We start from the raw sequence: 14,066 nt of genomic DNA on the forward strand, positions 1-14,066 counted from the left end.
AAGTTCAAAGCCCAGAGTTTATCAGTGTTGATATGTAATCACTAATCTCTCAATTTTTTTACATCTTTGTGACAGGACCAAGACTGGGAGAGTGGAAGTGAGATAGAAGGCGAGACCTGGTATCCTGCTAACATGGAGGAATTAGTGACAGTAGATGAAGTGGGAGAAGATGATTTAATTATGGAGCCTGATATAACTGAGCTTGAAGAAATCGTACCAGTTGATCAAAAAAGTAAAGCTGCTTCAGAAATGTGTCCCTGTATGACAACCATGTTAGAACTGAAAAATGATCATGGCCACGTAACCAGGAATGAAGACAAATTTGCCCATAAAGCTTTAGAAACAAACTTCAGATCAGCAAAGGGTAGTGTAGCTTCTAGCGTCTGTCAGGATGAAGAGGAGGAGGATGACAATGATGATGCTGTAACTGAAGCATCAAGCCTAAATCTAGACCCTGAGCAGAAGCCAGAGGAGTCACAAGAAGACCAACCTGCTAAGGATCAGCAGCAGAAGGAAGAAAAAAATGATAAAACCTCTGACACTCACTTAGAGCCTGAAGATCACCATATACCTTCTGTTCAGCTGAAAGAAGAGGGTCTCCATGTCCCGGATACATTTATAGATGATTACAAACAGATGGAATCACAAGGAGCTGAGAACAGAGAAGTTATGGAAATGCTTGTTAAAAATGCTAGTGAAGAAACAAGACATGGAAGCCAAGAGTGTCCAGAGGGTAACTACTGTTTCTTTACTGTTTCTTTTTTTCTTTTCTTTTTTTTTTTTTCCCTTTTCAGCCTGCAGAGAGCTTTGCATATTTTCTCTGACAGTAGATTGAAATTTATTGCTAACAAGAGTAAATGTTGCTAATAGTATCAAGACTTGTCCTTGGAGCAGCTCAGTAAAAGAACTCCAGTGCCTTTCGCCAAGCTAAACCATTAGAGGCTCTTAGCTGAATAGTGTAAAGGAAATATGATAAGCAGCTTGCAAGCTTTCTGAAAGGCATAAGCTGCTATAATTGTCATGTCAAGGTTCACATGAGTTTAGCTGAACCCTTTCAGTGCCCTGCTAAATTTATTTTGAATTGTCAATGAAATGAGTGACAGTCTCTGAAGGTCAACAGAAAAGTATCTGTAGTGTCTAGCTGGCTGCTGGACAAGGTGGGTATTCTTACACACTGTACGGTGGCATTAGTAACATGGAAATTATCCGTAAATTGTTACTTCTCAGTCCCTGCATGCCTTTTGTCAGGACTTGCCTTATCATCTCCTGTTATCTAATGCATGCTGCCTTTAATATATCTGAGAGGACTGCTGTGAGATAGTGCCAATAAATGTAATCGTAGCTGTCCATTAATATTTTACTGTCAGGGAAAAAAGAGATCCCGAGTGTCTGAAATTGAGTTCAGTTCCTTGTCACACTTTCAAATGAAACTTGAGCGGTTGGGTTGTGCATAATGAGTGGAAGTGGAAAGCAGAGACCATGCAGGCCAGGAATGCTCTTTTTTGGTTGCTGCTGGAGCTCATGTGGTGGAGAAGGGCAGGTGAACAGAAGTTGCAGGAAGCGTTGTGAGTGTCATTTTCTAGCAGAAAATGCTGGAACCTTTAATGTGAATGTCTGATCTTGAACTAACTTCTTCCTCCAGGACAGATATGAAACTTGCTCAGTTTTCAGTACTTACCTGTCTGTCCCAAAGACAGCTTTCCAGGCTGTGTGTATTCAGAGATAATGCTGCCACGTGAACTCCCTGCAACTGGGGTTTGTGAGGTTGGCTCCCCTGGCTGCCCAGTTCGCAGCAGTCCAGGTCCAGTAGCACAGTTGCTTTGGTGTTTTCAGTATCTCAGCTTCCAATTGGCCTGCAGGGAGCCTGGAAACTCCTGGGGAGCTTTTGTGCCCTATATTTCCGCCATGGATTTGGTATCTGGGATCTGCAGTGCAAGGCTCTCTGCAAATGCAGCTGCCAGCTCAGAAGGCCAGAAATCAACTCCAGTGGGACTTCAGTTGCCACAAAGGCCCTGGGATCGTCTTAAAGTTAACTTGAAAGTCAACCAGTCAGGATTTCATATTATTTTCTTTTAAACCATGTATTAGATGTCTTTAAAACAATGAAGAAAGTATCATTTTCATAGCCAGATATTGCAGATCTCTGAACTACAGACTTGAAAGGCAGGAAGGGTTTGGGTTGCGCAAAAATCTCTTTGTTTTATGAGAAAATATATCCCTTATCTAGGCAAAATTTGCAATGCAGTGGAAATGTCAGGGTAAGGGAACCAGTTCTTCGATGTTAGAACTGAAGAATAGGAACCAAACCAGTGTACCTGAAATTCTGATGCTCTATGGGAAAAAAAAAAAAAGTCATTGTCTAATAAAAGGAGTTCACATGTTGGGGAGGGAGAGCATCTGCTCTTTTGACTACCTTTATCTACCTCAGCAAATCAACCCACTGTTTTCTATGCTTTCATCTCCTGCCTGTGTCCATTTAGGCTGATCAGCAGGGACCAATAATCCCCTCCCCGGCCAGAAACTGAAATCTTCAAATGGTCCAGAGCCATAAAGCAGAAACCATCCCTTGGGGAGCTGAGGATGGGAGAAGAGTGGCTCCAGGAAGAGCTGCTCTCAGCAGGTCCTGCAGCTCCATCACTGGCCGTGCAATTCCATAGGTGGTTACGGAGCTGCAGTCTGGCCATCCTTGTGCTTATTGCTTGTGTAATATTACAGATCTATTTAGGGATTAAAATATGAAAAGAAAAACAATAACAAACATGAAGTTAGAAATAGAAAAATGGGCTACTGAGAGAAATAGGAGTGACTGTGTCAGCTATTGGGATGCACCAATATTTCAGTCGAAAAGCATTTTATCCATTTTGCTTCATTCGTAGCTCTATCCAGAAAGTGTTCCCAAGAAGTCACCAAGTGTCTTTTCATATTAATAAAGTGTTTTCATTCAACACATTTATTCATTCGTTAAGCAAATTCTAGGTACCTGGAAATGAGATCTCTCGAGTACCCCGAAGTAGAGCCTAGAAGAAGGCACTCTCCGCCAGGCTGGGAACAGGAGGACGTCTTCACCGAACTCAGCATTCCCCTGGGTACGTTTGGACGCCCAGGCCGAGGCTGGCCTGAGATGCCACCCACTGCAATTCCTAGAGCTTACAACAAGATGTCACTTTAAGGCTGCTTGCTATATTTATTTCTCAGAACAGATGTGAGGAGAGTGAAGGAACAGGGCATACAACAGAGAGGTAGCTGTTGAAAGAAACGGACTTCATTACAGACCATTGCTAATTTCTTTCCACATGAATGGCTAAAAAAATAGCTGCTAATGCCATCACTGATGAAATAAGTTCCTGTGGACTTTTGTCTCAAACCTGAGCCTGACTGATGCAAGGAATCTCTGCAGTAACCAAGAATAAGCATAAATTAGCCTGCTGGGAGCCCCAGCAGGGCTGTTTGGCCTCATAAGGAAGCTGGTGAGGCTTTGGTAGAACCTCTTGAGGGTAGAAGGATCATCCAGGGAATGCTCCAGGAATTAGACAGTTTAACTCTTAAGACGTATGGTATGAAAAATACTTAGCAATTTATAAGTATTTGTTATAAAAGTGTTTTTTATACTTTAAACAAAAACACTGGCTTTACTGTGTACACACTGATCATGAGTAAAACACCTGGGAGAGGAACATCTTTAAGTAATTTGCATAATGCAATTGTGAATGTTGCTGCTAATAATTACTATGGCTATTCCAGCCCTTGAGGTTACACAGTGAAGTTTCCAGTCAACATTATGTGAGAGAAGGTACATTTTTACATATGTATAATATTTCTGAAAGAAGAAGTGCAAAGTGCATTTGCAATGCACAAGATTTTAGACTGCAGCTCAGTATTGCAAAACTAGGTAAATCAGAGAAGTGAATCCAGGATCAGTCTTCATATCTATGTTACTTAACGAAGCAGCACCTTTTTTTTTTTTTAATTTTTTTTTTCTTTGAAAGCAAGTTTATGCTGGAGGGGAAGGGTTTCAACTGACATTTTAATGTAAATCAGAATCTCTCAATAGGTGTGGAATTTGTGGTGCCTAGGACCGGCTTTTACTGCAAGCTCTGTGGACTCTTCTACACAAATGAAGAGACGGCAAAGACAAATCACTGCAGAAGTACCGTTCACTACAAAAATCTTCAGGTAAAAACACACTTGAAACTAGCTAATAACTAGCTCATGGGGTGGACTGTGTATAAGATAATTATGCTACCAAAAATTTGATTTTGTGCTGTAGTTAGAATTCAGAAAAAATGAAGTTCAGATAAACAAAACTTTTCAGTGGTTCCAAATGTTAGCACACTAATTTCTCATTGCCAGATCCCCACAATCTACTTCTGGGTCATAAATAAAATGTGGCCAGGTGACAATTTTATCTTCTTATCCATATTTGGTCCTTGTCACCAGCACAGGAAAGAACTCAGACCTTTAGCTGTCTGGTCTTGAAGGTCCCAGACATTTGCATCACTGGGAGTGAGCCCAGCAACAACCTTTATTATTTCTTAGTTCAAGGAGCACTAAATATGCCACTTGTTTAATAAAGTTGCCATTCCTACTTTGCATGAGCATATATTTCTGCAGCATGTTTCAGCAAGCAGTACTCTGTGACGCACAGGCTCTGCGAGGCATTTCCTGTGACCTGCTGAAATCACCTTGCTACGCTGCAGAGCAGCACGGGGGCTCAGCCACGCAGAACACCACTACTCAATAATTTCCCTAAGGATCTGCAGAAGCGTGTAATCACCTGTGTGGTTTCAGCACTTGATAATAGCACAAAGAGGCTGTGGGTGCTTGCCATTAAATCAAAAGCCCCCCACCTTTATCACTTCTCAGATGCACGGCTGATAATATCAGTCATAACAGCATGAGCATCAACTGCCCAGGGCTGAGGACTCCTTAGAGGAGGTGACCTTATTGCATATCCCCTTGAGTCCATGCCTTTGTGTAGGGTACATGTACTGCAGGAGATGCTTTTATCAGAATGCTGTTGGCATTCTCACACTCCCAGCAAAAGACATGAAAGAACAAGACTGCTCCTTCTTTTTCTATTCCTTCTGTCTTACTTCCTGGAGCCCTGCTTCTCTTCAAGTAATACCCATCTCTCCCTAACTGGCTAACGTTAACTCTCCCTAACATTAGCTTTTCTGAGAATAGTTTTTTGTAAGTGACGCTCAAAGTCAAAACATTTCTCTGGGAGAATTTTCTTCTTGACTTGCCTGAAGTCACTCAGCTGTCATCATACGAAGGCCTCTGGCTTTCAAAGACCGTGCCTGCAGAGCTGCTATGCTTGCTTATGTTGGATCCTCCAAGTGTAAGCCTGAAGAACAGGTGCCCAGTTTGCATGTCCTTTTTTGCTTATTACAAGAAAATCCAGAGGGATTCACCAAAGGTAGCACCACTCAGGGGAGGCCATGTGTCCCATGCAAGTCTTTCCCAAAGAAACTCGTGCTTCAACAAAGATTGCAACTTCAGCACTTGGTAACTAGCCTCATGGGAAGGAGAGGTGTTTTTTTTCATTTTCATTTATTTTGTCAAAGTCATAGAGAAAATATGTCCATTAAAACTGAATCAGCATGAAACAACAAACAATCACACCACACATTTTCTCTCCTGTAAGACATTTCCCATGAGCACTGTGGTAGATATCTAACACTGACTTGAGATAAAGCACAGAGACCGCAAAAGCTGTTAAAATTAAATCTGTCAAACATGGTAATGAAAACATATTGTTCTCTAGAGCTGTACCTCTTATCTTATTAAATGGAGGAAGTAAGTGCCTGATAAATACCCATCCAACTTTTGCCCTCTCAAGTGGAAACTCAGCAAATTTTAAATAATTGCTCTGTATTTCTAGAACTGTTCTAATTGCAGTACTGCTAATTTATGCACCCTGCAAGAAATATCAGTCTTCTAGGATGGTGCAATTTAATGAGTGTATCCACCAACGTAAGAGCTACGGACAGTGACTGTATCTGAAGCTGTGGCACTGCGGCTGCCCCCTGTCTTTCTGTTGTCTTGCCTACCTGAGGAATAACATTGTCCAATGCCAGCAATGTTGTCCCAAATTCTTTCATGACTATGAGTCTTTTGTAGTTATTTGCTACATGTCATCTTTCACATAGTCTATTTGGAGATACATCCAGAATGTACCCTCGGTGTTTGGATTTGAACGCCAAGCTGAACAGTTTGTCTAACAGTTTTCTTCAAAAGCCTCGCTTAGGTGATGAGTAAAATAGTCGCCTTCACCTCAGTGTGTTGTCCCTTGAAGAACACCAATCACTGAAAAACTTCCAACTGTTTCTTCATCAGCCTTGCAGATTTTTTGTAATTTTCCATTCTCTTCAGCTTAATAAATAATTTCCCAGGTGGTATTTATATTTACAGATCCACCACAGTTTCCATGTCCAAAAGATCCACCATTTGTCCTTCCCTCCCACAACTACCACACAAAGCTGTCAGATTCATCTGGTGTAAGCTACCTTTGGCAACTCGGTGCAGCATTTTATCCTGTTTTCCACAGGCTTTCTGTGATATTCATCAAAACTTGTATTTAGAAGAAAAAATATTTTTTGTTGACTCTCATTTTCCTATAAATGAATTTGAATGTCTGGTTTGTGAGCTTCAAAACTGGTGTTCATGTTAGTCATGATAGCTGACATTAGCATCAACTAAAGGTGGTGGATAAATCTGTCTTATTTTGGTGGGTAATCATTAAAAACCAGAAGTGTGTGCCTTATCTGATCCAACGACAAGCGTTAGTGATTTATTACAGCTCATGATGAACGGATCACTTCTCCCCATCTTTATGGATCCTATATCTCTATATACTCCCATAACGTTTACTCTGGCTTTCTGCCACATGGAATTTTGTACCCAGGGACCACAGTTAAGAGTTGTAAAATTTCCACTGCTAAATCTCTATTCAGGTTGACAGGGGTGCAGTCATCATTTTGTCACAGGTATGCCTGCTCTTTGCCTTTACTGATTCCCTTTCAGATGTGCTTTTTAAATCCAAATCTTGTGTTTACATGAGACAGCCTGGCAGTCTTAACACAGCCCCTAGTTTCTTTATACCCATTTCCCATTCCACCTCTTCCCCATGGGTAACCAAGTGTTAACTTTACTCTGGAGGAATCTTGCAACTAGATAAGGTTTTGCAGTGACATGACATCATCTTTTTGAGACAAATCCAAAGGAATAATAAGCTAGAAAAGAGAGCTTTATGTTCATAAAAATGTACAGGGCAGATATTCTTGCATGTGCTAGCTGTAATAAGACCATCTGTACATTATTATGCAGGTGTCTGTCTAAACTAGTTGCTAATGAAGAAGCTTCTTTCCATCTATTTCTAGGTCTGTTGAGTACCATTTTCATTTCTACATCAGGTCATTTTCCATTTTGTGTGCACCTCTACTAAGAGCACTTCCCGAAGGCTGGAGACCCCACTGGCCTTGTCTTTATTTAATAGTGAAAAGCTTTGTCTTAGAGCAATACAATAAATGTAAATACTCTAGCCAGACTGCTAAATTTTGTTAATTGTTATTGATTTGATTCATCCCTTAATATAAATGTTCTTGTGTATGAGGTTTATGTCTGAACTGGATGTCCTAAAAATGTAATATATATGCTTTTACTTATGACTCAGAAACCACATCTACTTTCTGACACAACAGCCTTACACCAGAATACTTTTGTCGACTCAGTGAAATTAGTTCCTGCACTATAGCATACAGGAGCAGCAAGTTTGCTTGTAAGGAGAAAATGTGAGGTTTCACTTGTGATGGGGAGCTGGGGTCCTCCTGGCTCTTTCACCAATTCCCCTTGTGGCACAAGGTAAATCACACAACTTTTGAGGCTCTCCATGCAGTACAGTATCTCTCATTAAGGTAGTTTGCCTGGCACAGCTATTTTTCCTGGCTTGAATTTTCACCAAAAAGGGGCTTCTATGCGTTTCTTTCTTTGTGAGGTGCCAGGAGAGTGTAGGAGCTATGAAAAGGAGTAAAGCATCCTGTGTTGAATATTTTCAGTTTTGGTAAAGATGCTTTGTTTCTGATTTGATTGCAGAAATATCTATCACAGCTTGCAGAAGAGAGCCTGAAAATGAAGGAAGAAGGCAGCCATCTGCTTCAGGATGACACTGGAATTGTTCCTCACTTTGCAAAGAAGAAGTTATGATGTGGATGAACTGGAAGAGCTATAATGAGTGAATGCTGATACATTTTTTTTTTTTTAATTTCTCTGATATAATTGTCAATTTGCACTGTACAGAGGAGGGGAAATAAAGAGCATGTTCCATGCATCTATGCCCAGAGTGCCATTAAAAACCAAAATGCCTGAAACTGTTTCCCACGGTGAAGCAAAACTGGCATATCTGTAAGAAGTGGAGCAATTCTTTCTCACACTCTGCATGCTGGGAGTGGTTTCCTAGATTAAATCAGAATTCTCAGGGATTCTTCAAGTTTTAATTCTGATGTGACACATCAGGTCAGGCACAGTATTTAGAAGCACTCAGCATCCTCCAGTGGACGCTGGAAGGAAAGGAGATGTGACTATAAATAGGCTTTAATGTTGCTTAAAATATCTTCAGCCATTTTACTCATTAACCCAGTGAGCAGGATTTGCATAGGACATCTAAAGCCATTGTGCTAAAACTAATCTGTAGATGGCAGAATATAAACCCCATCAGCATCCATCTCCGTGTGTCTTAGAGCTTGCTGAAACGATAGATATTTGTGTTGTTAAGCACTGACTGTGTTGTACGAATGCAGAGGGAGCCGCAGTCTCTGCCCAGGGACCTTAGAGCCTGAACCCAGCACAGCGAGAGCAGTTCAGATGTGTGTGCTGACAGCTAACCTGCTCTGGTTTTCAGCATTTTCCATGGTGTGATCAGGATGTTCTCCAGGTACTGTTGTGTTTGAGACTCTTCTTTTTGATAATTCTAAAGGGTGCCAACTTCGAGTCTTACAGACTTGAAACTCTCACGAAAGGATTTTTGAAGTGCTGTGTGTTTGGACCATGTCACTTTTAGACATTTTACTCAATGACTTTTAGAGTCTTTCTGTTTTCTTTCAAACCTGCTTTTCCTCGGCTTGGCAATGTTGAATTTTCCTGGTTTTCATGGAAAGATGCCAGACTTTAAATACTGTTTTTGTATTTTATTTCCCTGAATTTTTAAGGTGAACACAACAACTGATGGCTCACAGTGCTGTGCTGAGAACACAGGATGCACCAGCAGCTCTGACATTATTATGAGCTATTGTTTCTGCACAGTTGTTGCTTAGTATTTTGCAAAGTCCCTTTGAAATGCACTGTACGAGTTTCTGGTTCATTTCAATGGGGCTTTGTGTTGTAAAGTGAATACGTATGCAAACCATTGCCAGAATTGATCCCAGAGTTATGCTTTTATAAAATGCACCACGCAATTTAGACAGATGGGGATTTGCAGACGTGTTTCCGTTCTTTGCCTTACTCTAATATTCATCACGGTACGTTCTGTAACAGTTGCTGGTGCTAGATACCCTGTTGAGATGTTGCTCAGAGGAAACAGTTTCCCAGAAGGTTCCTACCATCCCTAAGAATGTTGCAAAATACTGCAGAGTGGCCAAATGGCCAAAACTGCTTCCACCAAAGTATTTGTTCCATTATTTCTTGTGCCAGCAGTCATGTTCACTTCCTGAAGTGCCCTGTGGCCAGGCAAGGTGTCTCAGAGGTGCCTGTCATTATTGCCTGAAGCCCTCTTCCAGTTCATGGCCTGTGCTTTCTGCTTGTTTTTACCAGAGGTGGATTCAGATATCATATTTGGGATTCCTGTTTCTTACAAGTTGAGGGATTCTTTGCATCCCACATTCAGATGTGGCCTATCCGAAAGAAGAGGGGAAATGAAAAGCATTGCAGCATAAATCCTCCTTTGTCCATACTTGAAGTATTTTAAGATTTGGGTCCATCTGTCATTTAAAACAGATTTTTTTTTTTTTTTTGTTTTCCCCTATGTTAAAAAATAAATAAAATTGCAAACAAGGTATTTTTCCTTCAAGGGCTGGGCTTTCCTTTGACTGTTTGTTTTTCACATTGCAGTGAAATTTGAGCACAGGGCTGTTAGGGCAAGAGCTTATATAGCAAGCTATAAGATTACGAAAAGGGCAGTAAAGATTGTGCAACCGTCTTCTAAAGCACAGCTCCCAAGCTGGTCATGTATCATCTGAATATGAAGTTCCCTTCATGCCCTTAAGCACAATCTGAGCACAAGGGAAGGAAATCACTCCAAATGCAAGCATCAAATCTTTGAAGCTAACCCTGCTATCAAACCGGGGCTCTCACCGGCCTAATGGGAGCTCATTAGCCCATGTGGTTAAGCTTAATTGGATGCGAGACGTAGCTGACTCTATATCAAAGCCATGTGCCTCCAGCAACTTTATCCCCAGGTAACCTCAAATGAGAAAAGTATCACAGTTATTATTCTTTGTTTGTATTGCAGTAGAAGCTACAGGTCCACGGCCTTTATTATGGGCACAACACAAATCCACAACAAAGACTTTCCCAGGCCAGAAAGCTTTAAATCAGACCTTCAGAAAACAGACGACAGGTGGATACAGGCAGACAGGGAAAGCAATAGGCAGCGATGAGCTTTTTGACTGGCAGCAGCAGAATTATTAAAATGAGTGTTTGCCCGGGGGTTATCTTGGGATTTACAGGAGGTAGCTCAAACTACTTCCCCCCTCCTCTGATTCTGAATCAGGCTCACTCCCTTTATTCATAGCTTGCATATTTAACCTCCTCCTTTCTCCTAGCCAGCTGCACTAGGCACGCAGGATTCCTTCCTGAGAGAGTGGCCCTCAGCATCCTTCAATCCCCGACTGAGATGTGCTCGCTTAAGTTTCAGTCCCTATTTAGGGCTTCAGAAGCTGGAATCGTGACCAAGGCTCACCAGGGCCTGTCCTGGCTCCAGATACCTGTTTTGGGTTGAGGTCCAGGCCCTTGTTTGCAGCTGTGGAAGGAGGAGGCTCCGGAGGCAAGATGGGATCCCTGCCCTGTGTAGTTCCCTCTGCTGGAGGGAGATGACAAGAGGGCGATGCAGGTGCAGGGCCCAGCCCCACAGATGTGACCGAACCCAGGCGTTAGTAGAGGTGGTTTGGCTGCCCTGTTCCTCAGGGCTCTGTCCTGACACAGCAGCAGTCTGCAAAACCCAGGGTACAGCCAAATGTTTCTCTTCTCAGCTTCCATTCTGAGAAAGTCCTTTCTCTCCCTAGAACCCTATGCTTTAGAGCAGTTAAAAGCAACCCCAAGTCTCAACTAATTCCTAGTGACCCCAATGATCCATTTTCAGCCTGATTCACTTTGGGATCTCAGAGATAATCTCCTTCCCTCTCCAAGAGGCCATCACGCAATGCTGGCAGGCACTCAGCTCCTCAACTTCTCTCTACTACCTATTCTGCTGAGGAAGAAGGACACTGTAGGCAGACGCTTTCCTTTCTCAGCATGTGTAAAAATGTGTTTCTTTTGGTTTCTTATATTTAAAATCTTTACTTTTTTTTTTTTAGTTGGCATAATTCATCATCACTATAATCCACGCTGTTTATTAATACATATATATACATATATATATATATATATAGCACAAAGCAGGCTCAGGTCTAGCCAAAAAAAATTAATATTTAAAAAAAAGAGCTTCCTTAATATATACAAACCATTTCAACACATCTCAACCAAAGATTGCACTTTTTGAATAGGGACTATGCTTTTCACCTTTGTGAAATCTGTATTGATCTCAAATAGTCTTTAATATCAATCTGCAATTTACTCTTTTGAAGTAAAACGTAAAATAAGTAAACATTTGCCCCATAAGATTAGACAGTTTCATATTGGCTTTAACACTAAATTAGTGTTAAGCTGGTTATATTCAGGGTTTTTCTATTCTCTAAGGATTAAGGCTGTGATTTATTGAATTATACTTGAACTGGACCAGATGTATTATTTATTGAGCTTATATAATCTTGTTAATTTAAGTTTTGGCTTGTAAACAGTTGGAATTTGTTAGTACTTGTTTAATTATGTAGGAACTGTCACCAATATTAAATGATCTGTGTAACTGATTGCAAAGTGTTTCAATTTGTGTTTCTTAAAAGGAAAGATTTTAATAAAGAGAATTAAAAGCATAAGCAGTGGTGGGCAAATGTCCCAGCAATGACATGCTTCTAGCTTCCCAGGGGATCTGTTAAGAACCAAAATGAACAAAAGATAGTTTGGGGGGTAAGATAAAAGCGGGAGGCCAAAATGTTTGCTTTCCAATATAATTACTAGAAGTTGTGATTCTTACCAGGTAGTTCCTGCCACACAGATCGCGGGTGACCACAGTCATCTGGTGCTGAAGGTGAAGTGAACACATCTCGGCCTTTCACTCTGTAACTATTATTAATTGTTACCACTGCTTCTGCCTCTCTAGATACATCTTCACTTCCCTTTTTATTTCCAAACAAACTAGGCAAGCTGGCTGTCCCCACTGGCTTTTCTGTCTCTATCCAGATTGCCTTCTGAGAGCACCGTACAGAATTATTGTCCCCAGCAAAGCTAAGGACACCTCCACACCTTGTTTCCACCTCAAGTCCCCTGTTTGTCTGTTTCCCTTCTCTCCCTTGCTCTCCCTTTGCCGATTTTTCCTCTTTTCATCACGCTGCCACGGAACAGCTGGGGAAATGGGCCATGGGCAAAAAGACTGGCACTCGGGTTTTCTGACTCTCCAGTTCGTTAAGTCAGCACTTCAGTCTCTTTGAAGTAAGTGTTTTGCAGCTGAGGCACACGTGCAATGTATTTTAAGCACAAATGGTTTCAGTTCTTCTGTCCCGGATGTACTGAAGCTTTCAAACTCGTGATTTCAATACCATCTCATGACAGCTACAACTCTATCTTGCTGTAAGTCAGGAAAGTCAATATCATCTGTTATTTTGGCACATTATATCCCTAACAAGAAAACAATCCGTATTGTGGAGTTCAAAATGTAATGAGTTTCCCGTCCAGATTTTTTCACGTGCACTTTTCTTGGCGGAAAGGGGAATGCAGGTGTGAAAGACAACAAAAGATGAACACCAGCCCACACCCAAATACCAGCTCTGCCTTTTGACACAAGGCTGTGACGGGTCTCCCTTTGATATCTGGCCCGTAACCTGGCTGTCCTCCTTGATTAGCAGGGCTGAGGAGGTCAGGGCCATCCGAACATGGGCGCCCTCCCAGAAAAAGGGAGCTGGAGCCACGCTGCTCACACAGACGTGTGGCTAGGCTTGTACTAGCCTACAGAGGTGCTGCTGTCACTGTGTGGAGGTGGTCTTGGAGAGCAGGAGCCACCTCGCTGTGAGTGGCCACGGGGCTGGGATGCTGCCAGGGGCACAGCCTCCCTTCCCCTGCCTTCCGTGCTGGCGCAGCCTGGGACTCCGCCGTGTTTGTGCAGGTGGCAGCGAGGGCAGCCCGAAGGAACAGGTTTGCCTTTGCTTGCTTTGACTCCGCCAGCCCTCGCTTATCTCTGTCAATACAAGGAGCACTCCCCATCTGTTCGGCATGTCTGATGCAATGCTGCACTGTGAGGCCACAGGAGCATGGGTATGTATTCCTGGGGGAAAAGTGCCCCCGCTGTGGAGAAGGTGGGGACCTTATGCAGCATGCCATCTCGCCCTGACCTAATGAACTCCCAGCCCTGTGGAAACACGGCTCCCCAGAGGCTGTGCTGAAACCAGCAGTGTCCAGCTCTTCCTACCTGTCGCCTCTTATTGATAACAGACACTCCAGAGGGCCCTGCCTGGGGTCTGGAAGCAGGCAGGGGAGCTGCAGGGCCAGCAGGACCCACCTGGCACGCTGCGGATGCTCTTGGGGTTTATCTGCACACAATTGCATCTGCCTACTGCAGGGGGAGATTTCTAACCAGATACCTGTGGTGATTAAAGCCAGGGAGCTCTCACATCAGGCTTACACTGGTTGAGCAGCCGTCTGCTAGGAGCAGCATTTAACTACCTGAAGTAAGCTTCTTTTAAACCGAAATGGGAGCGTACATC

The 14,066-nt window shown here is 42.4% G+C and overlaps 1 protein-coding gene across 7 annotated transcripts in view; it reads left to right on the forward strand.

The window, feature by feature from the left end:
• Nucleotides 1-12,126, forward strand: part of RBM20 (RNA binding motif protein 20) — a 104,138-nt gene extending 92,012 nt beyond the window's left edge. For all 7 annotated transcript variants that reach the window (XM_068688506.1, XM_068688505.1, XM_068688507.1 and 4 more), the window contains exons 11-14: nucleotides 76-733; nucleotides 2,967-3,086; nucleotides 4,052-4,173; nucleotides 8,095-12,126. In XM_068688506.1, the coding sequence (XP_068544607.1) occupies nucleotides 76-733; nucleotides 2,967-3,086; nucleotides 4,052-4,173; nucleotides 8,095-8,205 (1,011 nt within the window). In that variant the 3' untranslated portion in view covers nucleotides 8,206-12,126. The remainder of the gene's footprint in view (nucleotides 1-75; nucleotides 734-2,966; nucleotides 3,087-4,051; nucleotides 4,174-8,094) is intronic.
• Nucleotides 12,127-14,066: the final 1,940 nt, after the last annotated feature.

Source organism: Anas acuta, chromosome 7 (genome assembly GCF_963932015.1).
Source record: "Anas acuta chromosome 7, bAnaAcu1.1, whole genome shotgun sequence".
Classification (NCBI taxonomy): domain Eukaryota; kingdom Metazoa; phylum Chordata; class Aves; order Anseriformes; family Anatidae; genus Anas; species Anas acuta.